Source organism: Coturnix japonica, chromosome 9 (genome assembly GCF_054131305.1).
Source record: "Coturnix japonica strain WE chromosome 9, WE-NBRP24, whole genome shotgun sequence".
Taxonomy (NCBI): domain Eukaryota; kingdom Metazoa; phylum Chordata; class Aves; order Galliformes; family Phasianidae; genus Coturnix; species Coturnix japonica.
The window spans coordinates 10,171,069-10,189,130 of record NC_140671.1 but is presented as its reverse complement, the minus strand read 5'-3'; the positions used below and the strand labels follow the sequence as shown (position 1 = coordinate 10,189,130).

Genomic DNA, 18,062 nt, shown 5'->3' with positions numbered 1-18,062 from the left:
CACTATGAGTCCCATACACAATTATTGGTGTATCATGGGGGCAAATACTTTGGGAAAGAAAGGAAATGCTCCAGTAGACCATAACTGAACTTGTAAAGTCTTGGGATTGAGGAGTCCCATGAATGAGCTCCAGATCATTGGAGCCCTCGAATGTGCTTAGTTTTTTCCACTTCTGCTTCCCTTCTGCCTTTCTGTGGATGATTTGGCACCACAGTTGCACTCTATTAATCCTTCAGATGCCCAAACCATCCATTCTCACAACACCAAGTTATTCACAAAAGCTGTTGATTGGTGCTTTGCATGCTTCAAACCCATTCACACACAGACCCAGGGACCACGCAAAAGCCATGTGGAAACAGAAGCTGCCAATCCCATCCCAGAGTGAGCACCACACTGAGCTCCTTCCGATGAGAACAAACCAACAGATCTCAGGAGGTTCATCATCAGAAAGTGAGGAGATTCCTGTAGGGCTGGAGGCTGGCATGGCCAAGTGGAGGACATCTCTTTATATACAGATGCTGGCATGACCAGCTGGAATTTGTCCCTTTAAGGATGGAGACTGGCCAGCCTTACCTCTCAGCACCTTGATGAAAAGTTGACCACAAGAGAAAACATTTTGGGATGAAGACATGACAAGATCATGACACTGGGTCTAACCTCGTGATGATGGCAAGGTGGGGAGGGCTCATGCAGGCTCCCATGAAGAGCACCACATTCTCATGCCGCGTCTGCCGATACGCCATCACCTCCCTCTTGAAAGCTTTCAGCTGGTCCTCATTGTCCCGCTCGATGTCAATGAGGCGGATGGCCACCTCCCCATGCCAGCGGCCATGGAAGACCTGCCCAAAGCGGCCCTTGCCAATGAGCTCGCCAATCTCCAGCTGCTCAAAGGGGATGTCCCACTCCTGCAGGAAGATGCTGGTCTGGCTGGCTTTGCGGGGGAAGTTGCGGGCAGAGAGGAGTGAGAGGTTCATCTCCTCAAAGTCATCCTCTGACTCCTGAGCCTCCTCGGTGCCTTCCTCATTCTGTGTGGGGACAGTAAGGTGGTCACGCAGGGAACAGCACCCATCTGCCACTGGGGCATTCAGTGGGGCTGCATTGTGCAACGTGCCATAAAATGGCAAAATGCTACCAAGGAACCTCAAACCCATGCCTGACCTACATCAAACTTTCAATGTGTCTCATAATATCTCTTTGAATATGAACTTGAGGGCAGACACAAAGCCCACAAGGGACCCACAACATGGGGTGGGAACACAGGTGCAGCACAAAATCCAGAAACATCCAGGTTGGAGAAGACAAAATCCAACCATCAAGCTGACCTACTGAGACCCATCACTGACCCACATCCTTCTGTGACTGGGCAGGATCAAGCCTAGCTGAAAATTAGGTTATCACCTGGTTCCAATGAAACATGCCTTGAAATACATAAAATACAGGTGCCAACAGAACCCAAGGCTGAGCCCAAACAGTTCTGTGAGTTGTATCTGGAGGGTGTATAAGTGATGGAGGCATCCAAATGCCAAGTCCCCATTCCATGGCTTAAACAGCTGTGGTTTCTGAACTTTTCCTTTCACTCCTCATGCAAAACACACAGCATCTCACCTCTGACGTGGGCTCCACTTCAATTTGAAGTAATGGATTTCCTTCCAGGCTGTCAAAAAAAAAGAAAAACAACAAGACACAACAACCGCAGCATGAAAACTGACATTAGGTACATCATCTTCCCAAGGGATGTGAAGAGAAGCTCTTGCTGATCTTTAAGGCATCCCTATCCCTACAACAACTCCCCCAGAAATAAGCCAAGATCCTTCAAACCCCAACAGGCATCCAGCCTGGACCAAGATCCCAGCCATTAAACATCTCTCTTTCAAACCCTTCCCAAATGGCATTTCCAAAAGGACATCACTCACATGGGGTTGGATGTGACAGGGTGCAAGACCACCTGTGGGGCTCGGGTTGGTGTCTCAGGTACCACATCTAGGGAGAAGAAAGTGCAGTGAGAGTAGGATAGGGAGCAAAGCTCCAAAACCTTGGGAATGCCCTGGTGCTATTCAGTCTTGATATTAATTAGCATCCCCTTGCCCTGAAGCACCTCCAGAGTGCAAGGTTCTGGAGGAAGATATAGGGTTTTGGCAGAACCCCAACCCTATCCCCATGCAAAACCCAGTCATGCACCCACCCCCAGTAAGGGTCAAGGTGGGTTGGGTGGACCTTGCCCATCTTCAAGGGGATATCTCAGTACTCTGCACCATAGGAGAGACTTTTGAGGAGACATACCTGGGAAAATGAACTGCTGCTTGTACTTGTAGTAATGGGAGGCTGCAAAAGAGAGAGCGGGCTTAAGCACTGACCCCGACACCTGGTCTGTGCCCAATCCTCTACCATGAGATCTGACCCCGAGCCCAGCTCCTGCCCACATTGCTGTGGGAACAGAGATAAAACAATCCATTCTGCACATACTCCCTCCACAGCTCCCAAAATATATTAAATGTGTGCAGAGATATTTTCCCTCCTGTATTTCCTCCTTATATATTTTATTGTAAGCTCTTCCGTGCTCTGTGCCTGTACAAATGCCAAGCCCACAGGCAGCACTGAGGAACAACACCACAACGGTCAGGCTAGCAGCTCATCATGCTAAAACTTCTCTGCTCTGTGTCAGCATCAGCAACTCCTTCACACCAGTAATTAACATTTGGAGAGAGATGATGCTGCCCGTGGGATTTGGATGTTCAATTGAAAGCAAAAACCCATAGGGTGTGAACAGCGCGACTCGCCCCACAGACACCAAGCAGTGAATCTGCAGCCGTTGCACCTGTTTTTGCCTGATCCTGCTTTTTCTAAATGCATGTTTCTGTCAAGCATTAGGGAAACATCCTTCCAGCACAGGGCTACATCCCTCCTGGTGCGCTTGGATGCTCATCTGCATGAGCACAAAGAGCAAAGACATACAGAGCTGCTGAGTCTACCAGAGGTTGGCACCTTCTTGGTGCCTTGGTCTTATCTTGACCTTCAAGACACCAAAGACAAACTCTCAGCTTCTTCTTTTGAGCTTTGAGACCTCAAAGAGCATGATCAGCTCCACAGAGGGACCTGAACAACCCTGAGCCAAGATCAAAGAAGACCCAAAGGTAATTCTAGAGGAAAAAAAGTCACCACGTTGTGATTTCCCAGCTCAAATTCTAATTCTCAAGATGACCATATCACCGAGGCTGCTCTGAACTTCCCATACAGGAAGATGAAAGCACGGTAAGTCCTGCTTTATGCCCCTCCAGCTGCTGCTCACACTCGCATCTGGCTTGGAGCTCCATCCCTGCCAGCCCCATGCAAGCCCACATCCCCCAGGTATCATCTATGGGCTTTCCTTCTGTGGTTTCCACTTCAAACAGCACAAAATAAAAAATCCCCATCTCTGGTGGTGCTCAAGGCCAGGTTGGATGGGGAAACGCAGTAGGAACCCAACCTTCTAGCCCCCACCCTACCCAAGAGATGTCGCATGGAGGTGACATAACCCAATGAGTTTCAACAGCCCTGTGCTGGTCACAGGTGTCTGAACACCTTGAGGATGGGTCAGAGCCTGGGCTCCCATTATCCCCACTTTTGGGGAGTATCCGTTGAATGTGGACACATCGGGTACCTGGCAGGTTGAACTGCTTCTGCTGACGTGGGCACTGTGGGGATGGGTGCAGCGGGGACGGCGGCGTGGCGCTGGGTGGCAGTGGTGGGGCCGGAGAGGATGGCGTGGAGGAAGTGGTGGAGGAAGGATTGCTGCTGGAGTCTGGCTGGTAGGGCACCGGGATGTGGTCCTGGAGAGAGGAGAGGGCAAGAACAGTGCAGATTATGGCACTACAGGGTGCTGCCACACAGGGGACACCAGAGAACAAGTGGCAGTGACATAGTTCACATTCCAAATCCACAGAGTGGGGGATACACATTCCCACAGTTTGGTCCTTATGGGTTTAATGGACCTGGCAGCTTCTGCTGGCCTCTGTAAGCCCAAATCCACCGCTCTAACTGGAGCGTGGGCTGAATCCTAGCAGGTTTAAAGAAGCAGGCAAGGCTCTCCAGGCAGCACTTGGTTATCCCAAGGCACCTTGTGCAAGATGACCTTGCCCTCCACTAACTGATCCTGCTCAAGGCTGGGACAGTTGTGATGGGGCACACAGAGATAATGGGGCACACGAGCAAGGAGGACCTGAAGGATCTGAGCATCTGAAAAGGAAACTGAGGAGAGAGTTTCCCACCTCATCCATGCTGCCCATTTTAGAAACACTCTGCAAGCTCTGATTTTCCATCTCCAGAAACATGCCCTCATGGGAAGACCCTCCAGCCTCTTCTAGAAGGTATTTTGTCCCAGTTGATGAGCTTTTAAATGAGCTGGGCATCCCAGGAATCCCACCCACAAACCGTATGGTCCATCCTGACACATACAACAACCTCAGCTTGGTTTAAACAAACACCAAATGCCACAAGCAATGTGATGCCCATGCTACACACAGAAAACGGGATATCTCTAGAGAAACATCAGAGAAAGGAGGGGTCCTGATGCATGAAGCATGTAAGCCCTACTGAGAATGGGAGTGCTGGGGTCACAGCCTCAGCAGAAGCATAGGGACCATTTCCAGCTGCTGCTGATGCAGGAGTTGCTATCGATCCTCCTTAGTAATGCCCCGTTGCATCCTCTAAGCTGAGTACGGTTCATTGAATTTGCATATGCACATGTATATTAGGACATATATCTATATGGTTTGGCAAGTGAATGAGTTTCATCTGTAGTTTTCAGAGCATAAAATAAAGTGTGCATCATTACACTCCGGTTAGAGGGACACTGAGGAAGGAGCTGATGCAGTGGCAGAAGGAGTGCAGTGCTGATTGCCCTCCTTGCCCCAGCCCAGTGCTGAATCACTTCCCCAGTGCCCTCTAATAAAATAAAAGAGCATAACACCTACATGAAACAAATCATTGGAAGGACCTGTACTAAAAAGAGAAATGCCTCTGTGCTCCTGTTGGCTCCTGCAGCAGCTCTCAGCCTCCCCAGGTGCCCCCTAAGCCATTTGAACCACACCAGAGCCACAATAACAGCAAAGCAGATAATTGCACCGAGGATCTCCTAACAGCTCAGGGTATAAAGACTGCAACAGGCTCTAAATCTCATCTAATATAAACCCATGCTGGTTTATTACGATTAATGTAGCATAGAGAAAGGGAGCCAGGTGCATTGCCAGGGCTGGCTTGGCTAGGTCAGGGACATGAGACTTAGGAAATAGCTCTGATATCATATGGTTTTTGAGCTATTTAAAATAAATAAGTTTGGTAGGCACAAAAGACACAGAGTATCCCATAGAGGTGCTGTGATATGCCTGGAGACTTGCAGAGCCCCAGCAGATGCTGCAGTCATGGGAAAACCCAATGGACCTCCTGCTCCAAGCACAGGGCATGGCCTCTTTTTGTCTTTTATTCATTCTTTCTTCTTCCACATAGGGTTGAAACCCCTTTAATAATCTTTGAGGTCCCCTCCAACCCAAGCCATTCTATGATTCTATGGCTTTGATGCTCTTGGTGGGTAATGAACAGACACAGAGAAGCAGTGGCCAAAACCCCAACTAAACCACTCAGGTTTTGGGGATGCGGAGCCTGATCCTCTCCTGGAGAGCACAGGAGGGATTTGGGGCATTGATACAGGAACAGAACCTCAGTGGCTGCTGGGGGTCAGAGATGGGTTAGTGCGACAACACGCTCACCTTATTGAGCTTGTTGGTTTTGGGGAGTGTCTGGCTGACGTGCAGATCTGAATAGCGTGGGGGCTTGCGCAGGGGGTTGTTGATATCACAGGGCACCGACTCAGTCCGCACCAACCGTGCTGCAAAGAAAAGGGAGCAGGGAATGGGGATGGAGAGGGATGGGGGGAAAAGAGAAAGACCCAATGATGCAAAGGGGTGTTTGGAGAGGAGCAGCAGTCACCAGAGCTCACTGTGAGCTATTTCCCACCCAACGCCACCATCCATCCTCTTCCTTTCAGTGGGCAGAGAGCCGGCTCAGAGCCTCCCACTCGCAACAGGGACCTTTCAGAAGCTTTGGGAGAGGGTTATTGTGTTCACGTTGAATGTTGGCTGCAGGGACTGCCCCAAAGGTGGGCAGCTCCAGTGCTCAGTCCAATTTTGGGGATTCGCCCACCTCCACGACAAACTGCCTTGCAGGGTGCCACCAGTACAATGCGTTTCCCCAGTACTAAAATACTGAGCATGCTTTGGGCGGTGTGTAATGCACTCATTAGCTCAAAATTAAATGCAGAAGTTGGAATTGGCACTGCAAACATTTCCCCTAAAGCAGTCTCAGCCCTTCATCCTCCACCATCAGGGCACCTGGCCAAAATCTGGAAGAAAAGAAGTGGGAAGGGTTCTCCAGCTGAACACCTCCTTTTGGGCTTGCCAACGTGCCCGTATTTCTGAACATCCAAATTTCTCTGTATTTCCAAATTTCTGGATTTCCAAGCATCTCCAAATTTCTCTGTATTTCCAATGAGCTCTCGGGACAGGCAGCTCCAAAAGCGCCATGAGAGCATCCAAAGGGGGCACAGCTGGGACCCTCATGCACCGAGCATCGCAGCGGGTCTGGTCCCTGAGCTCTCCAAAGCAAAAGGCTGAAACCTGTTGGCACTTACCCCGTGCGGTGGGGAATCTGAAAAGAAAAGGTGGCAGGGGGAGGGTGGGTGGAAGCGGTTTGCAATGCAAATCTGCCTCGCCCCGCACGGCTCGTCTCCCTACAAGCGGAAAAGACGGTCGGTAAAATTTTCACAGAGCGCCCAAAGCGGTTTCGGGAGCCTCGAGATGGAGGGTCGGGCTCCCGAAGTCGCCCGGGGGCTTCTGAAAGTTTTACCTGGTGGCAGCATCCAGGGAGGCAGAAGCGGAAGAAAGGCCCTTACCTCCGCGGTGGATGATCAGCAGATGGCACGGAGGGGCCTCTTTGGTGCATTTGTTGTGGCACTTGAGCCTACAAACGGAGACAGAGAGAGAGCCATAAGGGATGGATGCGGCCCCAGGGCACCGCTACACGCCTGGGGACCTTGGGGACACAAAGGTCCCATGGGTGACCAGCTCTGCACAGTCCCAAAGTGACATTTCTAATGTTGAACTGAAATAATGAGGGCATTTGTAGGCATTGTGGTGAGCATCGTAGAGCTAGAGCCCAGGAGGGCTGCACCCTGGGGCTGTGCATAGAGCAACAGCAGCTCCCACGCCCCCAGAATGTTCCTGTTTGTTCCCAATTAAGGATGGAAAAGAGTCCCGTGGATGGGAAGAGCCAGGGGAAAAGGGGGGGAAAAAAATATAACAGGATTCAAAGACCATCCGCAAAGGAGGAAAAACGGCAGCAGCTACAAGTCAATGAGCTGGGTAATGAAAATTCAGGAACCTCGCATGTTGGCTTTTATTGCAAAGCCATTCCTTAAGGGAAAGGCAGAGATTAATTTGGTATTTGAGGCTTGGGGGCTTTTTGGTTTTTTTTTCCTCGTCTTTTTTTGCTCTATTTGTTTGATTTACTGCTCTGTTAGGGGTAGGGGAAAAGTAGCACTGGGCCAGGTGCTACAAGAAAGTCAGTGAATAGGAATCCTTTCTAAAAGCATGGCATGCATTTGCTCTTCAATAAGTAATGCAGGAAGCAGGAGCAGGGCACATCCTGGTCACTTCCCAGCCCTTACACAGAGGGAAAGGGTGAAAGGTTCCCAAAGAAACAAGGCAATGCATGCAGATGTCACTCAACACTCATGGGAATAATAAGCAAAAAGAATAACCACAAAACAGATTTTTTTACTATTATCACTTCCAGAAAACCCTCCCCACCACCCAGACCCAAGCAGTAACTCCACATTCCTCACCACAATTCCAATCCCCATTTGCTAACTCATCAGCATTTAATCAGCGGCCCCAGCGATCATTATTGCTTGATAGCCCTGCTAACTCAGTTACCAGCAATCAGCAAATTCCCAGCACTGATCCCTAGCAAGGCAATTGGGCTCCAGCAGCAGTTTCACTAAGTGCTGATTCCTGCTTGATACTGCCTGGGGATGGACAGCCCTGCGTTTAAATGGCATTAACGTGCGCCTCGCTATCTGTGTCCATCTCTTGCTGACTTCATGGACTCCTCCATCACCGTCCCACTTCTTTGTTATGAGTTTGGATGGGTTGACACACACTCACTGCTAAACAGAAGCCCTTAAGGCTTTCATCCCTCAGACTCCTGCTCAGCCCCAAGCTGGGTGTTTTCCCACTCAGAAGATGCTGTCATCATCCCCTCATCCCCAGCCCCTGCCCCTTTTCACCACTGCAGCATTCACCATCCCGAAGCAGCAACCTGCTGAGCTTCGTACTTGCAGTTTTTGCACTTTAAGCCAAACAACATTCCTTTCCCACAGACAGTGCAGGTCTGGGACATCCAGTACTTGGTGGAGAACCTGCGGGGAAAAAGGCAGAGAGCAATTCCTACAGCACAAATGCCTCCAGATGCGTGCCAAACCACCCTTTGCTGCACTCAGAGAAATGAAGAGGCACCTCTCTAAAGAAGCCAGAGCACATCCCTGGGTCTCCCTTTGGATTTGCATGCTCCAAAGGACATCAAAGTGGGCACCAAGGAAGACAACCTGCAGCTTCCAACCTCTGCCCACCCGATGCTCCGTGCATGAAACCCCCCCCCGACCCAGCACTCAGCCTCCAGCCTACACCAAGGTTATTTCAGCTCTTCACCCTCCTGCAAGACAGACAGTAAACTGGAAATGGGAAATTTGTTGAAGGTTGGGAAGGTCATGGCCAACGCACGGCTTTTATTGATAGCAGCTCAAGCCTTATCTGACCCAAATCTGAGCTGAAATGGGACTTTAATGGGCTGTTGGCACAGTGCAGCCAAGCAGGAGAAAGGGGGAACTTGACGCAGAGCTCTGATGTTGTGCAATGGGAGGACATGGAGATGCTCATTGCATGCCACACACTGTGCTGGGGCTGCGGCATGTCCCAGGGGAGCAGGGATGGGACAAGGATAGCTCTGGTGTCCCCATTGATTGCCCCCATCCTGCATACCTGTGCTTTATGGAATTGCCCAGGTCTCGGCGGGGGATCTGTGGGGACCAGCGAGGCACTGACAGCGTATCTGTAGGGGGCAAGATGGGGAAAGTATTGGGGTTAATGCAGAAGAAAGCTGGAGTTGCAGAGGCATCAAAATACGAGGTATTGCCAAACTCAGAGATATCCTGGAAGGCTCCTTTCCGTCCCCCCCCCCCCCTCCCCCCCCCACACACACAAAAAGACCCATTAAGCTTTGGATCAGGGGGAAGGTGGGGTCCTGCCCCTCCAGCAGCCTTGGGTCAGAAAGCAAGGCAGGAGGTGCAGCAATCTTTGAAGAGAAGGAAAACGAAGCACAAATGGCATCATTTGTTAGTAAGACATCACACTTCTCATTCGCATTTTTGGCTGAACAAAAAAGCTGAGCATCAGCCGCTTGGAAGACAAGTGAACTCTTATTCAAATAGATGATCAACAAGGAAAGCAGTCTCTGTGTACTTCACCAGGGGGAAAGGGAGGAGAAAGGGCAGCAGGACCTCGGCTGGGTAAGGGAGGGGAGATGTGGGGTTGGGCATCCAACAGCTGCAGCCCCAGCATCGGCTGGGCACAGGCAAATCCCTCTCTAAACACAGGGCGGTGTGATCCCCGCCAGCGGCTGTTTGCTCTCAGATCCCACTTTAATATAGCGGGCAGCAGCGCGCTGTAATTGCAGTCAGGCTGAAGGTTACATTTCCATGCCCACACCCATTGCCGTGCTCCATAAAGGATCTCCAAACCACCCCACATCACTCCTTCCCTGGCTTTTCCAACCCTGGGGCACAGTTAGCAATTAAGATGTTTGAGGACTACAAAGTCAATTAAGATAATTGCTGCCCCTGCGGCCCATTTTACACCATTGCCTATTGTATTTTTATTACCATTTCCAATATCTCTGACTCGTGTCTCTCAGCACCCACATCTCCACACGGTGGATGCATTTTGGGGATGAATCTCAAAGCACTCTGTCCTCTCAGTGCCATTTTCCCACATGTAAATCACATGACACAAATAAAATCCCCCCCACCCCATCAGTCCCAATCAAAGAGGCCAGAACAGCTCCTCTCCCAAATTCAATTACCAGCTCTGCTTTAGCAGCCACAATTTATTTGTACCAACTTTCAGCTGGTCCCAATTAAATCCTGCCATCCCAGGAAAGGGGAGACAGAAAGATGGCTGAGGCTTTTAATTACCTTCTAAATGCACTCATTGCACAACTTATTAAAGTGTATTTTGGGGGGGGAGGGTTAACCTCTGAACAAAAATGAGACCTGTGTGCTTCATGGTTAATTATCTCCATTACAGGGAATGAAGCACACAGAGCAGCATGCCCAACAATAGCACTGCTGTCTGCAGGAGGGGAGCAGCACCTGGTACAGCCCCAAGGATTTGGGGGCTTTGCAAATTAACTGGTGATTCTCTCCTTTCACCTATTGTAACAATTGGATGGAGCAGGGTGATGGGAAAGGCATTACGACGGAAGTGTGATGACAGAAGGACCAGCATGATAGAAAGGTGCTATAAGGGAAGGGAGGAAGATTGCTCACCCATATCAGAAGATTCCAGATTCACAAGTGAAAGCTCCACCAAGGAGGAACCTTCCCCCTGTGGGTGGGACTAAACAGTTCTCATACACCTGTGCATGTTAAGTCAGGTATTCCTTTTGTCTCAGGTGTGATTAAGTGAGGGCTGCGCCCAAGGGGAAAGTGGGGATGATTCTGATGGGATGCAAATTCTCCCATCCAAACCCCAAGATCACCAGGATGAGAAGTGGTCATAAGATGAAACCTTGTGGCCATGGGTAGGAGCAAAGGGGACAAGACGTTGCTGCTTCAGAAAGGCCACTGTGGGGCTGGATCCATGCAGGTTTGGCATTGTCCTCACCCTGTTTTTAGCAAGGATCTGTGCTGTACCCCTTTCATACCAAAGGGACTTTGTTTTTCCAGTGAGAGAGGAAGGCAGGAAAAGCTGAGTAGCCAAACCACCCCCTTCCAGAACCCCCAAAACTGGGCCCATCCTGGGTGCACATCCATCTCCATAGAGCATCACCAGCCCTGCAGCTGGGCTGCTGGTACCCAGAGAGGCAGTCGTGCACTCAGGGCATCCCAAAACATCCACACTTCCCACAGCTGCTCACAAACGGGCATGGAACGCTTCATCTCAAGTCAACAGCCCACGCCTGACGGGTATCAGATGTGCCTAGAGACAGAGAGGGGGACGGTGACAGCCGTGTCCGGTGCAGCAGTGACAGCGGACAAGGGGAGAGGAGCCCCTGTCACCTCGTAGCAGTGACAAGCGCTACTGATGGGTCCCTGAGTGGCACTCGTGCGCGTCACAGGTGACGGGGCCGGGATGCTGCTGAGTGGTGATGGGGCCGTGACGCCCTCCTGGCCCCTGTTGGCTGTGGGAGGAGGATGCTGGAGCAACACACTGCATGGATAAGGGCAGCCAGAGCTCCCGGATTTCGTCTATTTGGGGTTCCCAGCCTCTCTGGGGCAGATGGGGAGTGATGGGCTTGGGGCTCAGCTCACCCTCACTGAATGCACTGGGAGTATCATCCGAGGGTGGGTGCACAGAATATAAATCCTTTGCATACTGCAGGCTAAAAAAGGCATCCAACATGCCTTGTTCTTTACCATACACGGGACTGAAACACAATACATCCCTTGGGTTCATATGGGCTTGTGTCACACCACAGCACAGGGATGTCCCTGCATCGTCCCTGCTGGGAGTGGAAGGATGTTCCACAGTCCTGTGGGTCCAAATAAAACCTCAGCTCAGCAGCAGTTGAGGTAAGCAAGGCAGAGCTATTCCCAGAGCATTTCTGGTAAATAAAAAAGCAAAAGTCACTTCATAACAGCAGTTCCTCTTTGTTGCATGACAATCCTATTTATATGGCCAAAACGTCATGTTTGGTCACTTAATTGATTTAAATGCTGGAACTGAGATTTTTCTTCCCACTGGGAGCCTTGCAGGGCCAATCAGTCTTGCACAGAAAAAGCTGTTTTCTCAGGCTCGGTGCAGCCAGGATAGAAAACTCTGCAAGAGCAAGACCTTGTGTGGCCACTGCACATAACTCCATATACCAGGGAATGCTACATGGCTCCTATCGTGCCCCCGGCCACAGAAAGAGCTTTTGCTGTGTGCCATAGGAAGGCATTTAGCAAGGTCCTTGCACACGGAGACTTCACAAGTTGCTTCAGTTTGCAGAGGACAAGCTACATGATACTTGCAGGGCACCGTGTTCAATTGAACTGGGTTGCATTTGATTCTCCTTTTCTTCTGCAGGACTGGACACAGCTGGAAGGAGAGCGGTGAGGGCAGATGGTGCACATCAAGAGCCACATCCAAATATCCTCAGTGTCCCCCTGCCCACCACACCAGGGTAGGGAGCAGACACTTCTTTATCTTTTACAGTTCGAGGGCACCCCAAAAGTTATTTCTTTTTCTCTACTGTTTGTCTTCTAATAAGAGTCAATTCAGATCTGATTTCCTTGGCATCCTGGCCCTGCTGGGAGGGAATTTCACCCCTCTGCTGAGATTTGTAAGATGAAAAGCGTCCTTCTGCAGTGCCAGCCTCTCCTTCATGTTCCAGCTGCAAATTCATTGTGATTAGGGAAAACCCACTGTTCACAAACAAAAAGGAACAGTTCAGTTGGGAGCACGGTTCTGTTGTGAGCAGTCAGATGTGAGCAGGTAAAAGGAAATCCTCAGGAGACAGCTGCCTGGAGCCTGAGAGACTGGGGCCCCGTAAGGCTGCACCTCCACCCAACAGCAACAGCACTGCTTTGCTCTAATGCTTGGATAACAAGATCAGCACCGATATATACCGTGTCAGGCAGGGAGGTGGCATTTTTCCCACTGGGTTTATAAAGCTGTGCTCTTTGGAAAAGGAATACTGAAAGGAATACTGTGGAGAAGTTGGCTGTTGAGCTTTGTCTGTGGCTCAAGGGTAAGGATGGGGACATTAGATTCCCTGGGGACCAGGACAGGTTGGTGTATTGTCTTCAGAAAAACTAAATCCATCCAGCAGCATGTGGGAAACCCAATCACACTAAAGACAAATAGGAAAACCCAGCGCCCCATGAGATGCTGGGAGCAATGTGCAGTCACCAAAGCATGCCTGGAGCTTCCCATAGGGCTCACAAGGCTCCATCCCAGTGCTGTGATCTCCCCACCTGGAGCAAGGGAGCAGGCTGCCCTGGAGCCATTTACTCCTCCCCGCACATCACCACGTTTCTGCACTGCTTGCCATCACTCATCTTCTCTCCACAACATAGCAAGCCCTGGTTTCAAGCCCCATTAAGCCCCAGTGCTCCATCACCCTGCTGCAGTGCCAGCACCCGGCTGCTGCCTACAAGATTCATACATAGCTCCAAAACCCACGGGGTGTGAGCACAGCAAACCTGCTTTGAGGTTTTGTCCCACCACCCTTCTCACCAACATCACCCCATCCATGACCTGCTGTCTGGGGGCTGCTCTGCCCCATCCACATCACCCACAGGGTTGGGGCCATAGGAGCATAGGGAAACCCAGGACACTGCTTGAAGCCAACACAAAGGTTCAGAAACAATGCAGAAACATGACAGAACTTGTGCTTATATTTTGCCTTGCATCCTATTTGTGTGCAACGTGCTCGGTGCCCAGGACCAACAGACACATTGATGCTCTCCACAAGGAATGAGCGCCGCAGCTGAAGCTAAAGCCTCTCAACAGGGATCAACCTCTCTCCATGGCTCACGTCAAACTCCAAAAATGAACATCCGCATCAACTAAGCAAGTCAAAGGGCTGAGAGGAGGGAAACGAGAGGAGACACCTCTCTAGCAGCGCCAGTCATTTGCTACTCCATCACTTCTCATTGTATTGCCTTCCTGCTCTGCCACATTGCATCAGGTTATCACACCACGGGATGTAATCCAATGCTGATGCATGAGGAAGCCTAATGCAACCAGACACAGCCACGGTTTGCAGAGAACAGGCTTTAGTTCTCAGTTTCTGGTCCACTACCCAGGGCTGCAAGCGGAGCTCAGGCAGTGCTGCAGAGAGAGGCAAAAATACCCTCGCTGCAGGCAAATCTGCTGGCCATGCCAGCTAGCGTCAGGTAGCTGGACATCTCCCTATAAATAGCATTGCTGCCCTCAGAGCTGCTGCCAGCTCCCATTGTGCCCAGCACTGAGGAAGTGGGAGCAAAAGTGCACCAAATGGGGCTGGTAGGGATGAAGGAGAGGAGTGAGAAAGAAATGGAGCTGGATGGTCTTTAAGGTCCCTTCCAACCCAAATCATTTCATGGTTCCATGAAATCGTGAGGTCTTTGAAATCTCCTTGAAATACAAGGTCCTGCATGCATGCACACAGTGTGAGATACAGGGCAAAGAGAAAATCCACCATTGGTGAGGGCTGAGCATCACACCTGGTTGCTGACACCTTCCAATCCCACAGAATGAACTGAGGTACACCAGAAAACAAGGGCTGTGATCACCGGCTGAGCTCCAGCTCCACCAGTTTGCATAGGGCTTGGCATCAGCATGTGCCCAACCCCAACAGCCAATACAGGCACCCAGCCCCAACACCCAACTCCAATGCTCGACTCAAGCACCCAAACCCAACACCCGACCCCAGCATCCATGCACAGAGGCAAAGCAATGGCTGCAACCACAAAGGAGCCCTTGAGAACCCCTCTCAATCAGTAAAAGGCAGCACAGGGAAAGCACAGGGATTTTCCTGATCAAAGTGGCCAACCTCCTGCCCCTATCTCCTCCCCCTATCTATCTTGACACCAGCAATACTGCAGTACAGTTGTCAATCCAATCGCTTTTGCACGGCTCAACAATTATTACAAGTCTTTTGGCACATACACAGACACACATATTCAGGTTTGCAGCCCTGGTGCCCCCACATTTCCCCCCCAGCTGTGACTCACTTGCAGAGAAGGTGGCTTCGGTGTGGACGGGAGGCGTGGAGGGCAGGAACGGAGGGTACCCCACAAAGAAGGACCGCAGGGAGCGCTCAGAGAGCAGCGGTGAGCGCTGAGCAGGGATGTTCTCACAGCTGCCCACGCTGTTGTGGATCTTGAGGTTGAGGGGCTTGTTCTTCTTCTTTGTTCTGGGAGAGGAAGGAGGAGAGGGGAGTAAGGCATGAGGAAGCCTGGTTGTTTCCCCCACCATGCACCCAGGAGCAATTCTCACTTGTGCTGCCTCACAAGTCTGTGGGATAATTGGACCCACAGCACTGTGAGAAGTTTCAATCCCTCCCTGCCATCATCAACAACAAAGGCAATCTATGCGAAATGTCAAGGAAAACATTGCATTCGAGAGCTTCACCATCCACAAAACCACTGTCAGCCCCCACCCTGCCCATCCATGTCCCTGAAAACCATCCCTGTCAACACAAGGATGTGTCAGACATTAGTGACCTGAAGGCACAAATCCCAAGGATGGGACAGAAAAGAAATAGGGATGGGATACAATAGGATAAGGATACAAATAGGGATAGGATGGGTTGGGACAACATAGAATGAGATGGGACAGGACAGGAAAGGACAGAATAGGATAGGACACCCCAAATTGGAAGGGACCCACAAGACTATGTATAAAGTAAACCATACATTTCAGATTTCCCACTCCAGACTGCCTGCATGGATTGGTGATCCAGCAACACGAGTCTTCAAAGACCTTCCCATGAGACCCCAAGGGATTTATGATGTTCTAGTTGGGGAGAAAAAGGGCAGCTGTGCCCCAAACCAGACACTGGGAAAGGCAGCTCAGCCCCTTCAGTGGATTTAGGACAGAAAGCCCCTTTTTGAGCAATAGTCCTGTTATCAAGAAACATTCCTGGATGTGGACAGGGGATGTCCTGCGTGCCTAACGTCACAGCGCGTGAGCCGATGGTACGGTTAGCATTGATGTGCAGCCAAATTACAGCCTTTTCTTCAATCCACTGCATTTGTTTCCTGGCTATATTGTTATAATCCTAATTAGACTGAAAACAACGTGGGAGTGGAATGAATTGTGGCACCTCTGCAGCAGCAGCTGGGTGCATCCAGATGCAGCCCAGCAGGGAAACCCACAGCATCTGGCCCCAGAGCCCAACCAAGCACCATCCAAAGTTGTGCAATGCCAAGAAACACTGTGCAACGGCATGTTGTGCTGTGCAATGCCAAGAAATGTTGTGCAACACCATGCTGTGCTGTGCAGTGCCAGGAAATGCCATACAACGCCATGCTGCTCCATGCCACATTGCACTGTGCAATGGCACACCATGACGTGCAGTGGTGTAGGGGGGCATAAATCCCTGCATCGCTCTCTGGAAACTTTCCCCTTCATCCTCTCCTGTCACAGACAGCCACATGCTTTTCCACCCGCTCCAGGTCTTGTTCTGCCCTTGCTCCAGCAGTGCTGACCGGAGCACCCGGGCATCTGGCCCTGCCAATTGGTAGGAAATGAGCACTCTGCACTTGCCAGTCCCCCTTAGCATATGAAAATTAACCCACCCTCTAATAAGCTAATTGTTTCCTTGCACAGGAAAAGCCACTGCTGCCTTTAGGGTCCCTGTAATAACTTCTTTGGGTGCACAGGGCAGGCAGCTGCAGGGCAGGGCAGCCCCATTGTTGATACCAGTCACACCTGGCACCCATCCCAACCCTAAAACCCCATCCCTTCAAGTAAACCCACAAAGCAACAGGATGAAGGGAAGTTCAGTGGCACCCAGAGCCAGCCTGACCACTGCTCCCCATCCTGACCCATCCATCCCATCCCAACCCCTGCCCCCCAGCCCAACCTTCCCACACACACCCCATAACACAACCACCAGGTTTCTGCCCAAGCCCTCGGCACAGCTCCCCCCAGCCCATCCCAAAGCATTTCCTGCAGCACTGTGATTAACCACTAATCTCATTTTTTTCCACCCATAAATCAGTTCCAGACCAAATATTTACCGAGAGCATCATTTCCTCACCAAGCAGGGCTGGTGACAGCTTTCATTATTAGGAAGGATGAGTGATTTTGGACAGAGAGAGATTTTTCTCTCTCTTCCCCTGTTTTTTTTTCAGATAATAATAATAATAATAATAATAACGATAATTAACATGCACAAAGTCCTGACCCCACCACCCGACTGGAGAGGGTCACCACAGCACTGGTCCCATTCTCCATCCTATAAGAGCAGGCAGGGAGGGGAGGCTTGCTGCTCCTGAGGAGGGAAGTGGGATGCTGCTGCTGGAGCATCCTCCCCTCAGAAAGGTTCATGAGGACAGGTGTCCCCTGGGGAGCTGACAGCTTGACAGACAGACAGACCGACCTTTGCGGGCTGGAAGCAGCGTGCTGAGGATACGGAGCAGCTTCAAGCTGCTGCTTGTTTACCATCAACTCCACTCCCTGCGACAGGAGAAGCCAGGACACTGCTCCATGCAGCACAGGGCAAGGAGCTTAACAGCACCCCAAAGGAAGAGGCACAGAGCCCCACAACCAGCTGCATGGGGACACTGCCTCAGGTCCTCACTGGGGCTAATTCTGTGCGAGTGGGGTGCAGGATGCAGGCTGCCTTTGGGGTTGATGCACCTAGGGCTATGCTAATCCAGCCCCACTTGCAACCCCATACTGGAGGAGGGGAAGGCAGTCCCTATAAGAGCCCTGTAAGGTGATGGTATGGAGAAGGCACAGCAGAATGACGGGCAGTGCAGCAGAGCTCTGCAGAGCCCAATGAGGGCTATTTAGATGGCAGTGATAGTGTCCGACATCACAGTGCAGAGAGCAGTGTACTGCCTTCACAGCTGGGTGACCACTGAAATGAGCCTTGACCTGCACTGGGGAGCTTGTGATAACCCACTTATTACATATTAGTTTTTTCTAAGCCTTCTGCAAAGCAAACAGGAGCACCAAGAGTTCCCCCTCCACGCTCAAAGCCCATGAAACTTGAGGAATAGCACCAGAGTGACCGCACCACATCACCCCCATGGGCTGCACCGCCATGGGGACAGT

General features: G+C 50.9%; 1 protein-coding gene across 5 annotated transcripts in view; it reads right to left on the bottom strand.

The window, feature by feature from the left end:
• KSR2 (kinase suppressor of ras 2) overlaps window positions 1-18,062 on the bottom strand; it is a 48,650-nt gene that overhangs the window by 16,496 nt on the left and 14,092 nt on the right. For 2 of the 5 annotated variants that reach the window (XM_085508779.1, XM_085508780.1), the window contains exons 5-15: window positions 15,008-15,189; window positions 9,069-9,138; window positions 8,366-8,449; window positions 6,923-6,990; window positions 6,662-6,760; window positions 5,742-5,860; window positions 3,638-3,806; window positions 2,281-2,322; window positions 1,914-1,980; window positions 1,606-1,654; window positions 658-1,025 (exon numbers count right to left, since the gene is read on the bottom strand). In XM_085508779.1, coding sequence (XP_085364905.1) covers window positions 658-1,025; window positions 1,606-1,654; window positions 1,914-1,980; window positions 2,281-2,322; window positions 3,638-3,806; window positions 5,742-5,860; window positions 6,662-6,760; window positions 6,923-6,990; window positions 8,366-8,449; window positions 9,069-9,138; window positions 15,008-15,189 — 1,317 coding nt within the window. Of the gene's footprint in view, window positions 1-657; window positions 1,026-1,605; window positions 1,655-1,913; window positions 1,981-2,280; window positions 2,323-3,637; window positions 3,807-5,741; window positions 5,861-6,661; window positions 6,761-6,876; window positions 6,991-8,365; window positions 8,450-9,068; window positions 9,139-15,007; window positions 15,190-18,062 lie in introns of those variants that run through there. The other 3 variants (XM_085508782.1, XM_085508781.1, XR_014931767.1) reach the window with 3 other exon arrangements.